The sequence below is a fragment of the Miniopterus schreibersii genome (assembly GCF_964146895.1).
Source record: "Miniopterus schreibersii genome assembly, chromosome: 6".
Classification (NCBI taxonomy): Eukaryota; Metazoa; Chordata; class Mammalia; order Chiroptera; family Miniopteridae; genus Miniopterus; species Miniopterus schreibersii.
Window position 1 is genome coordinate 7,460,840 of NC_138107.1, and position 21,006 is coordinate 7,481,845.

General features: G+C 43.1%; 1 protein-coding gene across 4 annotated transcripts in view; it reads right to left on the bottom strand.

The window, feature by feature from the left end:
* The window catches only part of FKBP5 (FKBP prolyl isomerase 5), a 90,815-nt gene that overhangs the window by 37,013 nt on the left and 32,796 nt on the right, over positions 1-21,006 (bottom strand). For 2 of the 4 annotated variants that reach the window (XR_013999003.1, XM_081140159.1), the window contains exons 2-3: positions 14,669-14,794; positions 10,255-10,399 (exon numbers count right to left, since the gene is read on the bottom strand). Coding sequence is in view for 2 of the 4 variants with exons in the window: in XM_081140159.1 (XP_080996285.1) it covers positions 10,255-10,399; positions 14,669-14,773 (250 nt within the window). In the remaining 2 variants the exon portion in view is untranslated. Of the gene's footprint in view, positions 1-10,254; positions 10,400-14,668; positions 14,798-21,006 lie in introns of all 4 variants that reach the window. The other 2 variants (XR_013999004.1, XM_081140160.1) reach the window with 1 other exon arrangement.

Genomic DNA, 21,006 nt, shown 5'->3' on the forward strand with positions numbered 1-21,006 from the left:
CATGCTGAGGCCAGATGCTACTTGTTTGGGGCTTGTGAACCATTGAGAGATTATAGGAAGGTCTTCAGTACAAACCATCTGTATGGAAAGCCACTGGAAATAGTGTGGGTGGGCCCGAAAGTTGGGTAGGGTGGAGTCTCAGGGCATCACCAGGGCAGAGCAAATGGTATCAGCCATGTGTTTGGACTTAGATATGGTGCCCAACTGCACCTGCTGGGGAAGGACTCAGCAAAACAGCACTGGCTTCTGATCAATACTTCTGACTGGGAGAAAGTAGTCCCTCTAGCCCTCGCCTCAAAGCCAGACAATTCAGTCCCCCCCCAAATGTCTCTGGTGCCTTTTCGGGCTGCTGCCCCAGCTCTGGAACTCAGAGCAAGTGAGGCCAAGCCTGTGCACTGGGGCTCCAGCAGCCTTCTGCCTCATTCAGCCACAACCCCCGCTGGTTTTCACAGCTAGAATTTATGGAGACTTCTCAGCGCTGAGATCCCGAGCTGCGACCCCTTGCTTCTTAGAGCAGACCTCCACAGCTGAGATACCCCTCCTGATTTTTAACCACGTGTGGGTGTGGGCCAACCTTCTTCAGCGTCTCCACCCTTCCCACCAGTCCTGACTTGGCTTTTTTTTTTTTTTTAATCCTCACCAGAGGATATTTTTTCCACTGCTTTTCAGAGAGTAGAAGGGAGAGAGACAAACATCGATGTGAGAGAGACATCGAATGGTCGCCTCCCGCACGCACCCTGACAGGGGCCAGGATCAAGCTTGCAACGAGATACATGCCCTTGGCCAGAATCGAACCCAGGACCTTTCAGTTCAAGGGCCGACACTCTAACCGCTGAGCCAAACTGGCTAGGGCATGGCTTCTTTATATCCCTAGTTATAGAACTCCTATTCGGCTAGATTTCCGGCGGTTCTGATTGTTGTTCTGTAGTTTGGTTGTAATTTTGATGTGGTCGTAGGAAAGGGCGAGCATGGTGTTTACGTACGATGCCATCTTCACATCGCTACTCTTATTATTATTATTACTATTACTTTGTTAATCCTGTCCCGAAGATATTTTTCCCACTGATTTTGAGTGGAAGGGACAGAGGGGGAGAGAGAGAAACATCGATGTGAGAGGGACACATCAACTGGTTGCCTTCCGCACGCTCCGTGACCAGGGCAGGGATCGAACCTGCAACCCAGATAAGTGCCCTTGACGTGATCAAACCCATGACCCTTCAGTGTGGGGATTGACAATCTAACCACTGAGCCATGATGGCCGGGCTCTATTATTATTAATTAAAAAAATTTTAGTGTATCACACCACAAACATTTCTGATGCACTTCTGTTTCCACTTAGTCGCAGAGAAAGTCATCAGAAAAAAGAAACACTATTAGCAGAGAAGTCTGGACCCACTTAACTCACAGTCTCATTTGTTAAAAATTGTTTTTATTCATTTCAGAGAGAGGAAGGGAGAGGGAGGGAGAGATAGAAACATCAACGATGAAAGAGTCACTGACTGGCTGCCTCCTGCACGTCCCCTACCAGGGGTCGAGCCCGCAACCCGGGCATGTGCCCTGACAGGGAATCAAATTGCGATCTCCTGGGTCACAGGTCAATGCTCAACCGCTGAGCCATGCTGGCCGGGCACAGTCTCATTTTAGTGAGAAGGTAAGCTGTGATGCTCAAGGTCTGCTGGTAGTCCTGGATCCCATTTCTTCTGCAAAGTGTCTCCTACATGGAGACACAGCACTCTTACCCCATGAATTCTAGAAAAGAAAATGCAAACTTGCTTGCCTGAGTAAATATTAAATCCCAACCTGTGACATTCTTTGAGTGCTGCGTGGTCTGTTTTTATGTTTTCATATGTTCCACTTGATGCTTTTAAAGTGACAGGGAGCTTTTATGCTCTCATGGATGATGGCAGATATCTACCTAAAGACTTAAATATATCTTGACCAGAAGTAGAGAGGGTAGGTTAACTTAAAAGGTTGCTTTAAATGAAGCATCATAAAAAAGAACATATACATACCTCAAACATTTTTTAACTTAAAACATATCAACGTTCAGTAACGCACTAACCTGTGTTAGAAGGTCAAGGCCTTGTGTGTAAGTGTGGCTCCAGTGATAAGAGTTCCACGTCATCTTTACTAGATAAGTTACACGTGATATTTCATTTGCAGTTTACAATGTGGGTTTCTTTAAAGTAAAGGGGAGTAAGAACCGGAAGACACTTATAAAGCAGTTAGCATGCAGAATCCTTCTGGTAAAAAAATGTACTCTAAAGGGCCTCTATGTTGCTTTTTACCCACCCCTAATTCAGTAGCTGTTAAAAAAAAATGCTGTTAGCAATTCACCTTAATAAGTATTTCTAAAAATGTTTATTTTCCATAGAATTCCTTTTTTAACACTAATTTCAATGTTTTGTATGCTAATAAAATTATAGTTACATAAAGTATAATAAACAGGTTTCAACTGATTCCAAGCAACAGTCTGCAAACTAGCCCCGAATGTCTGCAAGCTGATTGACACAGCTAGGCCTCAGTGATGTCTGAAGCTGGCCTGGGTACACAGCGCGGCCATGCTCTTCTCCTGCTGGACATAAACAATCTCATGAAACATCAACATCAGCCAGGGTCACTCTGAGACCATGAGAAAGTAAGACAAAACAAGAAACACTTCAAAATTTTGTCTGAACATAGAAAAAAAGGTCACTGTGCAACCTACAGAATACCAAACATCCCCATCTCCTGGCTAACAGGAGTGACTGCTACTTCCCTGGCAGGTGTAGCTTTAGTCTCACGCTAGTCAGCCCTCCTAGATAAGATTTATTAAGACACCCAAAGTATCGCCCCGCCGTCTAATAACATTCAATCCAATGCAAAGCCCCTCTTCCTCAAGCCCTTCCCCAAATTACCTAACACAAGCCCAAATCCTATAATAAGCCCTTATGAGCACTCTTCCTGAGACACCCATGGTGTGCACGCTCCCTCTCTACAATAAATAATAAAACAGGCCCAGCTTGTTCAACCACAGCTGTGTTCCCAGTGGCCTGCTGCTGGAGGGCACTGCCAGGCCGTCACCTGGCTGAAGTGGAGTGTGGGCCCACAGCACAGAAGAGGAAACCGGCATTAGTCCGGAGTTGGTTAAGCAAGCTTCCACCACATTTCCTTAGGTTCAGTTCCTGGAAGAAGCATTACTGGGTCTAAGCAGAAACACTTAAGATTCTTGATCTTGGGGCTTCCGGTCAAGACGCTGGAGTAGGGAAATGCAGTGCTCGCCTCCTCCCACAGCCACATCAAAATTACAACTAAGCTACAGAACAACCACCTTTCAGAACCGCCTGAAACCCAGCGGAATAGAAGTCCTACAGCTAATGACATACAGAGGAAGCCACAGCAAGCCTGGCGGGAGGGGCGGAGACGCTGAATGAGCTGGTTCCACACCCACATGTGGTGGATTAAAAATCAGGAGGGATATCCTGCCTGCAGAGGTCCCCGCTGAGAAGTGAGGGGTCCCAGCCCAGGGTTCCAGTGCTGGAAAGAGAAGTCCCCGTGACGTCTGACTGTGAAAACCAGCGGCGACTGTGGCTGAGGCACAATGGGGCTAAGGTGCAGAGCCCAGCTGAACTGAGTCCTGCTCCATGGGGTCGCCCCTGCACAGGAGCTCCTCCACAGTGGTCACGGCGTCCTTGAAGCTGATCAGCCTGGGAGTAAATCCCTCTCACTGACTTGCCAACAGCAATCAAGGATCAGCTACAATAGGAGGGTGCACATGGGGGGGAGGGGAGTGCACCTGGAGCGCCCAGCTGGTGTGACCAGTGAGGCTCTACAGGACACCTACTACATAAGGCCACTCTACCAAGACTGGAAGACACAGCAGCTCTATTTAATACACAAAGAAAGATATTCCAAAGGAAAGAGCAGAACAAAACTCCAGAAAAAGAACTGAACAAAATGGAGACGAGCAATCTACCAGATGCAGAGTTCAAAACATGAGTTATAAGGATGCTCAATGAACTCAGCGAAAACTTTTAACAAAGAGGTAGAAACATAAAAAAGTGGATAGATTTTTTAAATCTTACCATTTCACCATTTTTTAAAATATATATCTATTGATTTCAGAGAGAGGAAGGGAGAGGGAGAGAGAGAGATAGAAACATCAATGATGAGAGTCATTGATCGGCTGCCTCCTGCATGCCCCCCACTGGGGATCAAGCCCGCAACCCGGGCATGTGCCCTGACCGGGAATCGAACCGCCATCTCCTGGATCCTAGGCCGATGCTCAACCACTGAGCCACCCCCAGCCAGGCAAGGAGATAGATTTTTTAAAAGGGGGAAGGACCATGTCTTTTTTCACTTAGGGCAATGTCCTCGAGGTTCATCAGTATCGTCGACTGTCAGAATTTCCCCGTTGCATGTATATGACGTTTTGTTTATCCATTTACCTGTAGATACGCACTTGGGTTGCTTCCACCTTTTGGCTACAATGACTAATACTGCTATGAACGTGGGTGTACAAATACTCTGAGACCCTTTCAGTTATGCTGGGTATATATCTAGAACGAAACTGCTGGGGCATATGGTAGTTCTATTTTTCACTTTTTGAGGAACATTTCCCTTACTGCCTGCACCAGTTTACATTCCCACCAACAGTACACAAGGCCCTCAATTTCTCCACAACCTTGTTAACACTTGTTTTTTGAGAGTAGCCATCCTGATCAATATGAGGCGATATCTCACTGTGGTTTTGATTTGCAGTCCCCTAGTGATTAGTGATGTCGAGCATGTTTTCAGATTCTTGTAGGGCATTTATATATCTTTGTTGGAGAAACGTCTAAGTCCATTGCCCATTTTATAATCAGGTTATTTGGGGTGTTTTGGTTGTTGAATTATAGGAGTTCTTTATGTGTTCTAAATATTAACCCCTTATCACATATATGATTTGCAAATATTTTCTCCCATCCCATGGCTGCCTTTTCACTCTGTTATTGTATCCTTTTGATGCACAGAAGTTTTTAATTTTGATGTAGTATAATTTATGTATTTTTTTACTTTTGTTGCCTGTGCTTTTGGTGTTATATCCAAGAAATCATCGCCAAATCCAATGTCATGGAGCTTTTCCTCCAAGTTTTCTTCTAAGAAAATATAGTTTTAGGCCTTATGTTTAGGTCTTTGATTAATTTTAAGTTAACTTTTGAATATGGTGTCAAGTTAGGGTCCAACTTCATTTTTTTGCATGTGAATGTTTAGTTTGAGAAAACATCATTTGTTGAAAAAATGGTCCTTTCCCCATTCAATGGTCTTTGCACCCTTGATGAAAATTACTGATTATATAACTTTTAAACGTATGTTTGCATTTGAAGTATAAACATACAACACTACAGGATGAAATCTGTAAGTATTATACAGAAAAAGTACCTTTTCATATGGGAGTAGGAAAGAAAAAGATAAAATATTTTAACTGTAAAAAGTTTTCCTTTAAAATATAAAAGCTGATAAATATTTAAATATGAGGTTAATAACTAATAAGTTTCAGATAATTACAAATATATCTGATTCACTCCTGCTGTACTTTCTTTAAAAGTTTTCAGGACTCAGGACCAACTTCTGATCTGCAATATTTTGCAAGTATACAGGGTGGGGCTAAAGTAGGTTACAGTTGTGAGTCCACAAAACACAGGGTTTATTCTTGGGTTATTATTTACTGTATTATTTTCCATCTGAACTGTAAACCTATTTTTGCCCCACCCTGTATTTTGCATATTTTTACAAATAAGCTCTTCCAATTCTATTTTAACTACTGTAGTCACAATAAAATCCCCAAATGAGTGTGGCTTTCCATTGAACTATTTACTTGTATTTATTCCCTTGGAGCAGGTACAACATAAGAACCAGGAGAGTTCCATATATAATATGTACGCTACAGTCCATTTTTATTATTTTTCTTCATTTTGACGAAGTCGCTACTGCTATAACACATAAATATAGCACTATCTAACCAACGTTACCAAACGCATTATGGCACAGAAGTTTCCCCAAACGCACACTGCCCCACTATCATAGTTAATGCTCACCTCGAGGGAGCCTCTGAAGGAGCGCCACCGGGGTGGTTGTGGTCATTTACAGTCTTTATCCCTGCACTCTTTACACAAAGTGCAAGAATGGAATCACAGACTCAGGCTTAGTCTTAAAGGTCTTCTCCAGGTGCCCCCTTTTCACAGGAGCGGGACAGGCGAGGCGCCTTATCCACGTTACGTCCCAGCGCAGAGCGCAGGCACGGGCCCCGCTGCCCAACACCCCGGGACGCCCCCGGGAGCCGCGCCCGGACAGGAGAGGCGCGGAAAGCTACTCCCTTCCCTCTGCTCAGAATGACAGGAAATGTAAGAGACTCACTCACCAGAGCGCTTCACTGAGAAACTCTGGGCAGAGGAGCTGGCACTACAAATTCCCAGCAATTCTTAAGTCTGCTTGTGAAGATAGCTGCTGAGAGAAGACTTACCTCAAATCTATCAACGTCCTCAAGACAGAAATTCAAAGCGTAGGGAAAAAGTTTGGGGCAGTGGGAAAAGAGGCCTGCCACGGCCATTCACTCTGATACCACCTAAATTAAATAACGTCATAGCCATGCTGCTGGCCCTTGAGTTTCATATCCCTAAATCAACAAAAATGAAAAAAAAATCTAATTTAACTGTCATCATTATCTGCTACATCAAGAAAAAGAATCCATATTTCATTCTGATTGCTATCGTTTTAAAAAAACATGTGCTTTTATTGATTTGAGAGACGAAGGGAGAGGGAGAGAGAGAGAAGTATTAACGTGAGAGAGAAACACTGACTGGCTGCCTCCCATGGACCAAACCTGAAACCCGGGCACTTGCCCGAAATGGGAATCGAACTGGCGACCTTCCAGACGCTCAGCCAACTGAGCCACAGTCCGCCGGGCCGACTGCTATCTTACTGAAACACAAGACTAATCTCACAGGAGCCAGTAGCTCACTGAGCAGCCGAAGGAGAAGGGGCAGCGCACAGCCAGCCCCCGAGCCCGGAGAGGACAGCGGGAGGAAGCAGAAGGCACCGCAACCCAGACACCTGCGGACGCGGGGAGGAGTGCCGGGCAGGAAGAGTTCAGCTTCTTAGTTCCTCGCTTTCTGTTTCCCTCCCAGATAACTGCTTAGCTACAATTCAACTAAGCTGCAGAGGCAGAAAAAGAAACCACAGTAAACACTGAGCCATGGTGGTGGATGGGGCATTACCCCTTTTCTCCTGCACTGAATCTGGGAGTGAACCAGGCGTCTCACACCTGCGGTAAATAAAAACAAAAAGGCATTGCACGTCGCACTTAGATGTGGGATCTAGTGAACAAAATAAACTAACAAAACAGAAACAGACTCACATATGCACAGGACAGACTGGCAGCGTCAGCGGGGAGTGGATCAGGGGAGTGGATAGGGGAAGGGACTAAGCGAAGAAAAAACACCACCTCGTAGACACACAACAGTATGGTGATTACCAGCGGGAAAGTGGGGTGCAGGCAGGCGGGAGGGCAAAGGGAGGTAAATGTGATGGAAGGCGCACTGAACTTGGGGTGGCGAACACAGTGCAATATGCAGATGGTGTACTATAGAACAGTACACCCGAAACCTATATGATTTCATTAACCAACGTCACCCCAATAAATTCAATATAAAAAAAGACATTGTAATTCAGCCACGAATTTTCAACAGGCAACATGGTCCACAAAGTTCCATTTGATGTACGAGCTATTCTTCTTCTTAAAAGATTAAATAAATAATATTAAATCAACTAAAGACATTTAAAAGCATTTGAAAATAAGTCAGCAAAAATCACATTTAAGACTTATAAACAGTGGTTATTAACCTTTTTTTCTCAGGACCCCTCTACATCTTAAAAATTGAGGACCCCCAATTTTACTTATATATCTTATATAGTTGCAATTTTAAAAATAAAAAGTTATATACCAATTCACTTAAAAATAAAAATAACCTCATTATGGCAATATATTTATTTTTATGAAAATACTGTATTTTCAAAAACAAAAAAAAAATTAGTGAGAAGAATGACACTGTTTTGTGCTTTTACAAATTTAAAACATGTCTGACTTTAATAAAAGACAACCAGATTCTCATACGTACTTTTACATTCATTTGTTGCAATTCTGGTTGATGGCAAAAATACCCAAACTCACAAAGATAGTTGAGAGAGGTAGGAGTATTTTAATAGCCTTTTCAGGTCATTATGAATGTAATCATCTGTTACTACATCAAAACTAGGCAAGTGGTAGCTTTATAAATGTTAGGTACAATGTAGAACCTGAAAACATATCAATGAACTTTTTACATTATAGTACAGTAAATTCCATTGGTCTAGCTTGCACACTGAATGAATCTTTTACTCATGTATAACTTTATATCTTGCACTGGTCACAGGGAAAATACTGCTTCACTGAGTTAGACAGGTTTTTCCAAATGTTAACAGATTTCATCATATAATATTTTTAAAATCACATACATTAATACCCATTGATCTCATCAGAAGTTTCATGTTTTGCGAAGCTGTGAAGTTCAAAGTGGCAGATACAAATGTCCAGAACTGCAATCTTCACTTGAAAATGCAACGGTAACAAATAGTGTCAGCTGTTCTCCTTGAAGTGACAGGTTACTTCATTCATTTTCAAGAAGATATCTGCCTAATACTGAACAATCAAGTCCAGATAATCAAACTTTTTGCCCTTTCTAATAAAAATGTTTCATGAAAAAAAATGCAGCTAGTTCAGCTCACCACTAAAGCCAGTGCACAGGTGCAAACGTTTCCTTGGGGGAACCACGAACTTGGTGTGCAGTGTGCTTACCTACTTCCCTTTCTCTCACAAAACAGCAAGACAACTGTTCTGTGAAACTCAGGGATTAGGACTGAATAAAATTAGTACTTTTTACACTATATCAAGGACATTATTTTTTTTTTTTTTAAGAATTTGACCATTTATTTACTATGTTTTTATTGATTTCAGAGAGGAAGGGAGAGGGAGAGATAGAAACATCAATAATGAGAGTCATGGATCAGCCGCCTCCTGCACGCCCCCTGCTGGGGATGGAGCCCACAACTCGGGCCTGTGCCCTGACCAGGAATCCAACCATGACCTCCTGGTTCATAGGTTGACGCTCAACCACTGAGCCACATCAGCTGGGCTCAAGGACTTTTTTTTTTTGTCTTGTTTTTTTTTTGTTAATATATCTTTATTGATTTCAGAGAGAGGAAAGGAAAGGGAGAGAGAGAGAGAGAGAAACATCAATGATGAGAGAGTCACTGATCGAGCCCACAGCCCCGGCATGTGCCCTGACCGGGACTCGAACCCCGATCGCCTGGATCCTAGGTCGATGCTCAACCACTGAGCCACACCTGGCCGGGCTCAAGGACATTCTTAAGTGAAACTGGCTTCCTTTCTTTTCTAACTTAAACAGTAAATGAGGGCAGTAAAGGATACATGACTGCTGGTGTACTTTGGTGCCACTGCTGAGATTTGCCCTAAGGCACCAGGGGTTTTTACCACTACAGGTTTTATACCATCAGTGCAAATGTCAACAGAGTAAAAATATAAATAAAATCTTAGTGTTATTATGAAAATAATTTTGACATTATAGACTGCCTAAAAGGATCTCAGGAACCTCCAGGGATCCAAAGACTGTAATTTGACAACTACTACTCTGTTTGTTTGTTTATTTATTTATTTATTTATATATTTTTATTGATTTCAGAGAGAAGGAGAGAGAAGGAGAGAGAGAGAAACATCAGTGATGAGAGAGTCATTGATCGGCTGCAGCCTGCAACCCGGGCAGGGACTCGAACCCCGATCTCCTGGATCCTAGGTCAATTTCAACCGCTGAGCCACACCCAGCTGGGCGAGAACTACTACTTTAAAATATCTTTACTTCTGTACCCTGGCCACGTGGCTCAGGTTGGTAGGGCGTCATCCTGTACACCAAAGGTTGCAGGTTTGATTCCCCGTCAGGGCACATATCTAGGTTGCTGGTTCAATCCCCAGTTGGGGTGAGTTCGGGAGGCAGGGGGCAACCGATCGATGTTTCTCTCTCTCTCTCATTCTCTACCCCTTCCTCTCTCTAAAATCAATAAATAAACCCTTAGGTGAGGATTAAAAAAAAAGTCTTTACTTTTGACAAGGATAGGACCTTCTAGCTCCTATACATATAAATAGCAATAAATCTAAGCAAACACAACTCAAAAATACTCTCTTACCTTTGCCAAGACTAAAGACAAATGGTTCATTTCTATCACGACTGGAATCAAACTTCTTTCCATTTGCCAGCTTTCCGTTGTAATGGACATAAACTCTATCTCCGATCATTGGCGTTTCCTCACTGTTCCCCGCCCTCTTCACAATCTAGGGGGAAAAAAGTCAAGAAAAAGGAGGCGGAACTTTTAACTTCTAATCAGAGAATCAAAAGATCACACAGCCCATTTCATATCACCCAGGCAGGTCTGCAAGTAATTATCTGTCTTTTCTAAATGCTCCCTTCCTAGTTCCCTCAAAAACCCTCACTATTAGAACATGGTCCTACTCGACACTTAATTTCATGCTAATATTTAATCTTATTGTTAATCACATGGATCCCTCAAAACAGCTTACCAACAGATCCTGCTTCATTGGTTTAATGCTCCCCATGCTTTGACCCTAAAATTTCTCAAAACACATACAAACTGAATTAGACCAAAAAAAATTAGTAGACTTTCAAAAACATTAAAAAAGTAGTCTAAAGCAAAGTTCCAAAGGTGAGGTTTTATTTATTCCCTCTTTTGCTAAAAACATTAGCTTCCGACTAGTTTCCACTAACTTGATTTAATTTCAAAAAGCCCAATTTCTTGGTATAACAGGTTGCATTTCCTATTATTCGAATATTCAATGTATAAAAATACAGTGTCACTGGACAGCTTGATATAATACAGAGTAATTTATTTTCTAGTAATGGAAGTGCCAAAAAAAATGCAAGCTACAAAATATTTAGCTATTATAAAATCCAGTATGTTTATTTTGTTCTTGGCAGAACAAGTCACTAGTGCAATTGGTCAGTCCTGGGAAAAGAAAACCAAATCCAGGCACGTGGTGTAAGTTACTCTGTCAATCACCTATGTCAAATTAAGACAACAGAGGATGGTAGCTAATGTCCCAAGAACATCTTGTTGGGGGAAGGTTCTGAATTTCTATTTAAAGAATTCAATTATTTGTTTTTACACTCTTTGAGATGTGTCCCTCTTGCCCCACACCCTCATATCGCCACATAAACACTATCCTAGAATCTATAACTTTCTTAGTTCAAAAGCTCAGTCTCTAAAAAAGAATCATTACTGCAACTCCATCAAAAAACTGTTAGAACTAATCGATAAATTCAGTAAATTTGCAGAACATAAAATCAACATACAGAAATCAGCTGCATTTATATACACTAACAATGAAATATCTGGGGGAAAAAATTCTGGAAATGGAAATTAAAACCACAATGAGCTATCACCTCACACCGGTTAGAATGGCTATTACCAAAAAGACAAGAGATAAAAGGGAATCATCATGCACTGCTGGTGGGAATGCAAACTGGTGCAGCCACTATGAAAAAGAGCAGGAGCCCTGGCCAGTGTGGCTCAGTGTTCAGAGCATCCCACATACACCGAGGGGCTGCGGGTTTGATTCCGGGTCAAGGGCACGGACCTGGGTTGCAGGTTTGATCCCCGGCTCCAGTCGGGGTGTATGTGGGAGGCCGCCAATCGGTGTGTCCCTCTCACATCGGTGTTTCTCTCCCCTCCACCCCTTCTACTCTCTAAAAATCAATGGAAAAAATATCTTTGGTTGAGGATTAACCAGAAAAAGAAAAGAAAAAGAACATTGAAGTTCCTCAAAAAATTAAAAATAGAACCACCACATAATCCAGCAATCCCACTTTTGGATATAAACCCAAAGGAAACGAAATCACTATCTCAGAAAGGTATCTGCAGTCCTGTGTTCACTGTAGCATTGCTCACAGCAGCCGAGCCTTGAAAGCCACCTAGGTGTCCATTCCATGGCTGCGTGGATAAAGGTGTCTTTCTCTCTCTTTCTCTCTCTCTCTCTCTCACACACACACACACACACACACAGGAATGTTATTCAGAGCTGAGAAAGAAGGAAATCATATCATTTATGACAATATGGATGTACCTGGAGAGCATTATGTTAAGTGAAGTAAGCCAGACAAAGAAAAACATTGTTATATCCCTTACACGTGGAATCTAAAAAAGGTGAACTCACAGAAACAGAAGTAGAATGGTGGTTGCCAGGGGCTAAAGGGTGGGGGAAATGGTGAGATGGAAGTCAAAGCATACACACTTTCAGATATAAGATGAATAAATTCTGAGGATCTGATGTACAGCCTGGTGGCCATAATTAACAACACTGTATTGTACACTTGAAAGTTGTTAAGGGATTAGAACTTATATGTTCTCACCACAAAAAAGAAATGGTAATTATGTGACGTGATGGAGGTGTAACTAACCCTACTGTGATAATGATTCTGAAACCTAAAAGTACCAAATCATCACATTCTGCACCATAAACTTACATAATGTTACAGGTTAATTACATCAACAGAGTTGGGAAAAATATAATTATAATTTAAAAAATTAAGTTAAGAGCTACTTAAAATAATCATTACTGCCCTTCAAGAACTCCAAAGGGGAAAACATTTCAAAAAAATTAACCTGAAAGAAATCACTGGGTATTCTAGAAGTGCTCACGAACTGCATGCAGTGAGTGGGAGCCTGAGCCTCACCCGAAGGGAATCTGCATTCCCAGACTGTGAACAGTCACCGGGAGTCAGGCAGCGGTGCGCCAGCAGGCGATGCTGTGCTATCACTTCAGGTTTCCCCAGCAGGACAAACTTGTGCCCAAATCTGGAGTTGCCTTAAGGCTACAATCCAGTCTCAATCCATTTAAAAAGACTTAAGCTCCACAATGTAATTTCATCTTCCTGGGCTAGTTACTGACTTCCCAGAGCTGCCCTGATCTTTTTATGTGTAACAGTTAATAAGAGAGGTTACCAGGGCGTGGCCCTGTGCGAAATGTTTCGCGTAACCCTGATGACCCTCTAAGCTGGGCAACCTATTCCCCACGGACAGGTTACCTAAACTGCCCTGGGTCACACAGTTAGAAGGCCTGTTCAATCTTCACAAAGGCCAAGCCGCTCCAGACAGTGAAAAATGATATGATTGAAAGGATTTACAATCTCAAAATGTTTTTTACAAGCCTAAAAATCTTATTAGCTTACTCCCCCCAACAAAGCAGACCCTGAGGCGAGTGGGGACTGTGCTCTCTGCTGGGTGCTCTGAAAAGAGGAGGGAGATGCGGAGGACAGTCCGCAGAACCTCACTGTCTCTAAGAGCAGCCTGGGGTTTGGGATGAGCACGTCTATACCGGTCCAGTTGAGAAGCCATCTGAAAGAATGCATCATGACACAAACCAATAGCATAAAACCCTTATTCTGTAGTTGCAACTGTCCGAAATTTGGCTTGGCCCACAGCAAGCTAACAGTAAAACATGTACATTCAGAAGAGATTCAGGCACAGAAAAAAGCATTCACAAAGCGACATTAGAACAAACTAGAAAATCTTCATTTGCTACTGCAGACACAAGAAAATACTGAAACTCAGCTTAGAGGTAATACTTAGAACGTGTAAAATAATCTTTTCAGGAAAAAATTAATAATTCCACAAAACTTGTATATATAACAACAGTGAAGGAGAAAGAACTTAATGTGACTAAACTGTGTGACCTCTCTCAGCGTCAGTTTATTCCCTTATATGGAATATAAATATCCACTTTCCATACATAAACAGAAGAACCAGGAGGCCCTCTGATTGTATTATAAGGCCACTGTGAGACACAAAGTAACACACATTAACTAGAGGGGAAAAAATATAAAGTGTTTCAAAAATGAGATACAGTCTTTGATGAAGCCTCAGAAATATCTTTACTTCACACAGGTACACTACTTGTACATAACACAAATCCTGTGGCTCAGCTGGTTAAGTGTCGTCCCAGGCACCAAGACTGTGGGTTTCATTCCCGGCCAGGGCACATACCTAGGTTGTGGGTTCGATTCCCAGTCGGGGTGCCTGTGGGAGGCAATGGATCGATTTCCCTCTCTCTAAAAATCAATAAACATATCCTCGGGTGAGAATTAAAAACAAATCCTTTTGAACTTCGCAAGTTAGCTCTTCTTTTTTCCTTTAAAAAAGTCTTTTAAATCGTTATTGGCTAGCTTTAATATCCTGAAATATTATATTAAAATAACAACCCATTTGTACACTCTTAGGATAGAGATAGGCAGCCTTTTGGTGTCAAATGTAACCTGGACCTGACCCCAGACCTGCATTTACTTACATATAAGATACTGGGCAAGGTAATTTACCTACCTGGGCCTCAGTTTTACCATCTGTAATCTGGGACTAAAAATAAACCTCCAGTTATGAAATGAAATGAGAATTCAGCTGTAATGTTTGGCATTTAGTAAGCCTTAGTCAACATTATTCACCTCCAGCCTCACCCCAAAAAAAGACTTTTACAAACAATCTTTGCAAACAGTAAATGTCCCTACATGTCCTTCACTCGCCCTGCTGGCCTCACCTTTAGCACTCCTCTGTCCTTTTTAGAGGTGATATCCTCTCCCTGATCAGCAACGGCTGCTGCGGGGTTTTCTCCATTGTTCTTGGCACCTTCATCAGTAGTCATTGTCTTTTACAAGTAGAGAACCTGCTGAGAAGAAACATATTTTAGGAAAAATATCGCTTCTTTATGCATCGTAAAATGCTCCCAGGAACTGAGGGGCAATAAGGTTAAACACTGAAAATGAAAACGAAACATGCGCTCTGGGCACGTGTTGGGACCACGAGGCGTGTGAATAAAATATCATCCAGCTCTTCCATTCCCCACCCTGCTCCGGTCCCAAACTGAGCAGCGGTATAAAGCAGGCTTGGTAGTGATTATACTCCTGAACATAATTACACACGGAGAAGTGGTCCTCTCAGAACTCTGAAAGCGCCCTTTTCCTGCAGCCACATTCTTGACAGAGAATCAAGAACTTATCTAGTCATCCGATAAGAGAAATGTCCATCTAGTTCATTGTGAGAAACAGAACAGGCTTTGGAAGCTGACAGACCCCAGCCCGAGTCCCAGCTCCATCAGCATCTGTTTGACATTTGCAAACTCAACCTCACTGAGCCTGTTTCACATCTGTAAAATGGACACAGTACACTGCTTAGAGTTACTGTGAGACATTAAGATAACGTATGTTAAGCATGTTAAGAGATTAGTACTGAGTCACAACTTAAAAATGTAAAAAAAGTAAGCATTTATTACGATTATCATTGAGTCTTCTACAGGGTCACATGTCTCATTTCTTGCTCAAAAATCCCTACAGAATGAGGTCCTTGCCTGCCGTGATATTCAAGGTCCTTCACAATCTCATCCTAATCTATCTTTTGGGTCTGGCTTCCACTACTTTCTTTTACTCTTTTCATGCAGCTCAAGCTCTAGCCAAACCAGACCAATTCCTCTTCCACAGCAAGACCTGTGCTTTCCCACCTCCATGCTTTTGCCATTCTTTTCCTTCCCGAACATTCTAGCAGCCAAACGCGGCCTCCAGCACCCCTTGGAGGCGGTCTGCCCTCTTCTGTGCTTGCTTACCTCTCCCCTTGACTTGGTGTCTATAACGGATTCATAACACAGACTTGTTGGATTTGAAAGATCCTTTAGTGCAAGGGCCACGCGTTCATGTTTCGATTCCCTGCAACGCCTCTACCTTTTAGATTAACAAGGCAGGAAGGACCAACAATCTGGAGCGCCTTGCGAGCTCTTTCACGCTGGCCGCTTGAACATCTTAGAAGCCTTTTCTCCTACTCTGTAATTAGGGTAACGACAGTGTCTACTTTCACCGCCTGATCTTCTGTGTGCATTTTAAAAGTCCACTATCCCAATGTTAGCTCTTATTATTATCAGTCCCCCAAATGACGGACACTTTGTCCTGCAAGGGAAACCGGCGTCGCCAAAGGCTAACCAACAGATGGAACAGAACTTCTGCACCTCGCCGGCTGCGCGCTCACCTCCACGCTGCTCTCCCGGCGAGCAGGGGAGTCGAGAGTCCCTCACTTCCACGGCTGTTCCGCAGCAGGCTAGAAACAGAGGCCCGGCTCCCCAAAGTCACCTGCTGGGTCTTGTCGCCACAGTCAAAACGAGCTATTTTACACCCGTGAAAATGTCTCGAGACAACTAAAACACATGTTGCAGTGTTTTAACTCATTTTCAATTGACCTAAATTTACTTCGGTGTCAACAAAGACACATCAAATTTTGCTGCCCCCAAAAAATCTTCTCAAAGAGAACACCCAAAACCAGGGGCTAAACCCCTTTGCTTTATCTGCTAGTACAGTTTATGCCAAATACAAAAGATCCAAATGCTTGGCCGGGGATAAGGGAAAGGCCAGGACAAAGTGTTCTCAAACAAACAACAACAAAAATGAAGTATCTAGTTGCATGTGATGCTGGGCTAGGTGATTGGGGAAACCAGATGAACAGGGCTGAGTCCCCGCTTCTAGAAACCCACCTCTTAGAACAGGCTTCTCTGACGTGCAGAAACTTGTAGCAGGAGCCTCAAAAGCAGGGGGTAAAGAAACTATTTTGGAGGTTATGGACTGTATCCCTGGGAGAATACATACAATGAGGGGGGCTGCCGCTTCACAGATACACTGACACCCATCCAGAGACCCAAGGGAAACCCTGAATTATACCAAGAAGGAAATTAACACCAGGTGAAAGGTTATTCAGGAACAGGACAGTCCCCGTCTCAAAGCATGAACCTACAGGCGACTTACAGTTAAAAATGGAAAAAGGGCCTTGCAATGAAGTGACCTAGATGTACCCTAGACACAAGCGCTCTGCATCACGACCAAGCTCTGCGTCACCAATAATACCACAAACTGGTATCACTCACGGTGCCTCCCGACTGGTGTAGCGAAAGGCATACATGTGGTAGTCCTACCAAAAATGTCTAACTCAAAACTAGCCAAGAAAAGGCAAAATTAGGCTGTGAAACATTCTACAAGACAACTGGTGTAGACTCCCAATAATGTTAATGCTATAAAAGACCAAAAAACAAACAAACAAACAAAACTAAAGTCTCCTTTAGTTTAAAGAAGACTAAAGTGACACAACAGACAAACTCAATGAGTGGTCCTTGGCTGGATCCTGGATTAGAGGGACAAAAGTTATAAAAGCACATTTTGGGAAGAATTAGAAAAATGTGGAAAACAGACTGTCCATTAGATTAGTATTCCTGTGTAAGGTTAGCTCTCTGGAATGTGATCCAGTGCTGCGGTTTTATGTGGAATGACGTCCTCAATTCTTCGGACACGTGCTGAGTACTTCAGGTGAGGCGTCACAGGTCTGCCACGCACTTTCCAGCCATTTAAGAGAGCACGTGTAAACACAAACGTCACAAAAAACAAAAACAAAGCACTGAGAAAACACGTCTGCAATACATCCAAAGGCAGTGCTTTTCTTTTGAATGTTCATCATCTGGATCAGTTTAATTTTTTATTGAAAATATTGTCAATCAAAAAACATTTTAGTTTTGGTCCTAACCCTGCCCTTTGGAAATAACAGCTTTCTGAAGTTCAAATCAACAGAAAACTTGTATAAACTGGTTTGCTCTTTGCTCTCGGCTCTAACACTTCAAGGGATGCAAGTATTCTTCATAACCTCAGAGAACAGTTCCGAGTAGCACAGAGTCCAAGTGAAGAGGGGCAGCGTGAATAATTAAAATGCAAACATAAAACAACAATAAAGCAATTTTTTTTTTTAACTTTTGAAGGCAGACAAATCTGGAAGAATAAAGAAATAAACTGAACTTTCCAGTATTTCTCCTTAATTCCAGTTATGTCGTTTGGGGTATAAATTTTTGTAAACAAACAAAACAAATTAAAAAAAAAAAAAATCAACTTTTCTTTGATCTAGTGTTATAAGAAAAAAGGCAGGCCCTGGCCAGTGTGGCTCAGTCGTCCAAAAGGTGGCACTGGTCAGGGCACAGACCCAGGTTTCAGGTTTGATCCCCGGTCTGGGCGCATGCAGGGGGCAGCCGATTGATGTTTCTCTCACATTGATGTCTCTCTCTCTCCCTTCCTCTAAAATCAATTTTTAAAAAAAGATAAAAGGCAGTAAGAACAGATGATTCCTAAAAACCTGTAAGACACCCACTTCTTGACAAGTTTCCCTTTTTTTCATAAAAGAGCCTTTTCTTCTTTCCTCCACCCTAGGTTTAGTCTGGATTTAAAATCACTATGTAGCTATGGATATTAATCTATGAAGAAACTCGCTGTTCTGAACAGTTAACGGGGAGAAATTGCTACCCAGCCCATCAGAGGGAACGCGCAGTTCCTTCTGCTAGGGCCGCGCCCGCGCGCACGCTCCCCAGCGCGCCAGGCGGCCCGCACCCGAGACGGCAGAGCCAGAGTGGCTCGGGAGCTCACCGCCAGGACACCGCAAGCGCCAGGGACAAAACCAAGCTGTCATCTCCCCCAATGAAAAGTCATTTTAAAGCTTTACCCATTGATTCCCGTGGAAATTACCTACTGTGCTGCTGGTAAAGTACTGATCTCTTGTACCATACCGTCCTGTCTACCAGGAGAGTTCTGACAAAAAGAAGACGGGAACTGGCTACTCTGATGGAAAATCACAGCACCGCTCTCCCAGCACCGCAGCCCCCGGGCCGGGCCGTACAGGCCTGCGGCCCCTACACTGAAACACGCGGGCAGCGAGCGCCAGGCCCGTCAGGGAGTGCGGGGTGCGTGCGTCTGCACTTTGAAGGCATCCTACCGACGACCGGAAAGCCCTCATTCACTTGCAGCCCCAGGCCTCTCTCAGACATTCACGTCCAGTAACACCGCAGGGGCAGCCAGGAGCCATCCACCTGTAGACACGGCACACCACGAGAGAGAGAAATGCGCACGCAGAGGAAGCCAGGTGACATGTAAAGACAGACAACGCCGCCATCTAAAGCTGCACCCTACACCCACCTGCCTCCCCACGCGGGGTGGGAAGGGGGCGGGCAAGCCTCCCCCTACACATGCTCGGATTTTTTCTCCTTTTAAAAAGAAACCTTTGAAAAGATACACAAATGTCCAGAAAGCGCATGAAAAGATGTTCAAAATCATTAGTCATAAGGAAAATGCAAATCAAAATCACCATGAGACACCATGCCCATCAGCACGGCTAGTCCCGAAAAGGGAAAAAATGACAAATGTTGCCGAGGATGTAGAGAAATTGGGACCTGCCGGTGGAAATGTTAACGGCACGACTCTGTGGAAAAACTGGGTGGTTCCTCAAAATGTTAAACATAGAATCACCATATAATCCAGCTACTGCACTCTTAGGTATTTACCCAAAAGACGTGAAAGCAGCGCGGGCCGGGAGGTTCAGCTGGTTGGAGCACCATCCGCTACACCAAGAAGGCTGTGGGCTCAATTCCGTCGGGGCACACATGAGAGGCGACCAGTCTTTCTTACTCTTCCTCTCTCTCTCTCTTTCCCTCCCTCCCTCTAAGAAATCCATAAACATATCCTCAGGTGAAGATTTAAGAAAGAAAGAAAGAGAATCGGGTAGCCAGCTCAGGGGAAAGAACACTGCAAGAAGGGGACACATGAGTTGAAAGTTGAAAGATAAGGGGCCATTCGCCTATTCATTCAACAAATACTACTGAGCACCAACTATGTCAGGAACTGTTCCAGGCAATGGAGCTACAGTGTAAACAGCAAAACAACTTCCATCTCCATGGAACTTAAATTCTGATAAACGTGAAGACAGTAAGAGTAAGTCTCTACTACTTGTTCATGTTTTTGATTAAAAAAATTCAATCTCTACCTGTGCCACAGCGGTAGGTTATTAACGTGGGTTGGCTCACTAGGGCCAAACAGTTTGATTCCAAGTCTGATGATGATTTCTAAGAACAAGCCAGCACGGTGACATGGGACAGAGATCTGTAAACTGTGTACACAGGCGGCCAACGTGTCCTAATTTTTGTACCCTCACAAGCTAGTGTAAAGGAATGACGTACAACAGACACTCCATAAACACTGAAATGAACTGCGATTTTCAAAAGCAGTCAATATAAAGACGGCAAAATGCCAGGCACTATAAACAATCAAGTGCTGAAATATATTACCAGTGGACTGTATTCCTTCCCTAAATCTACTCTGAAAAATCCAGTCTGGAGAATTACACAGTACTTGGATGTTCAACTATAAAAATAATACTCTGTTCTAATCAGGAGTGGTAATTAAGAAATCCTCGCATAATATGTTGGAAGTACAGTACACTAAAAGTACATGTCTGTGCATACATACACATAGCAGACTTATCTTATGAATTATATTAATTTGGCATTAACACAGGCAGTCAAGAACAGAGGACCTCACCTAGCTGTCAACCTCTGAGCACAGTAGTCCCCCCTTATCTATAGTGTGCTTTCCACGGTTTCAGTTACCCACAATCGACTGTGATCTGAAAATAGTAAATGGAAAATTTCAGAAACAAATTAACTCATAGGTTTTAAATTTCACACTGTTTTGAGTAACGTGATGAAATCTCACATCATCCTGCTCCATCCTGCCTGGGCCCTGAATCTTCTTTGTCCAGCGTGTCCGCACCGCACATGCTGCCCATTCGTTAGTCACTCAGTAGCCACCTCAGTTATCAGATTGACTGCCTTGCTATTGCAGTCCCTGGATTCAAATACACTTTTTTTTACTTAATAGTGGCCCCAAAGCACAATACAGCAATGCTGGCAATTCGGGTATGCCAAAGAAAAGCCGTACCGTTGTTCCTTTAAGTGAAAAGCTGAGCCCAGCACAGTAAGGTATTTTGAGAGAGACCACATTCACATAACGTTTATCACAGTATGTTGCTAAAGTTGTT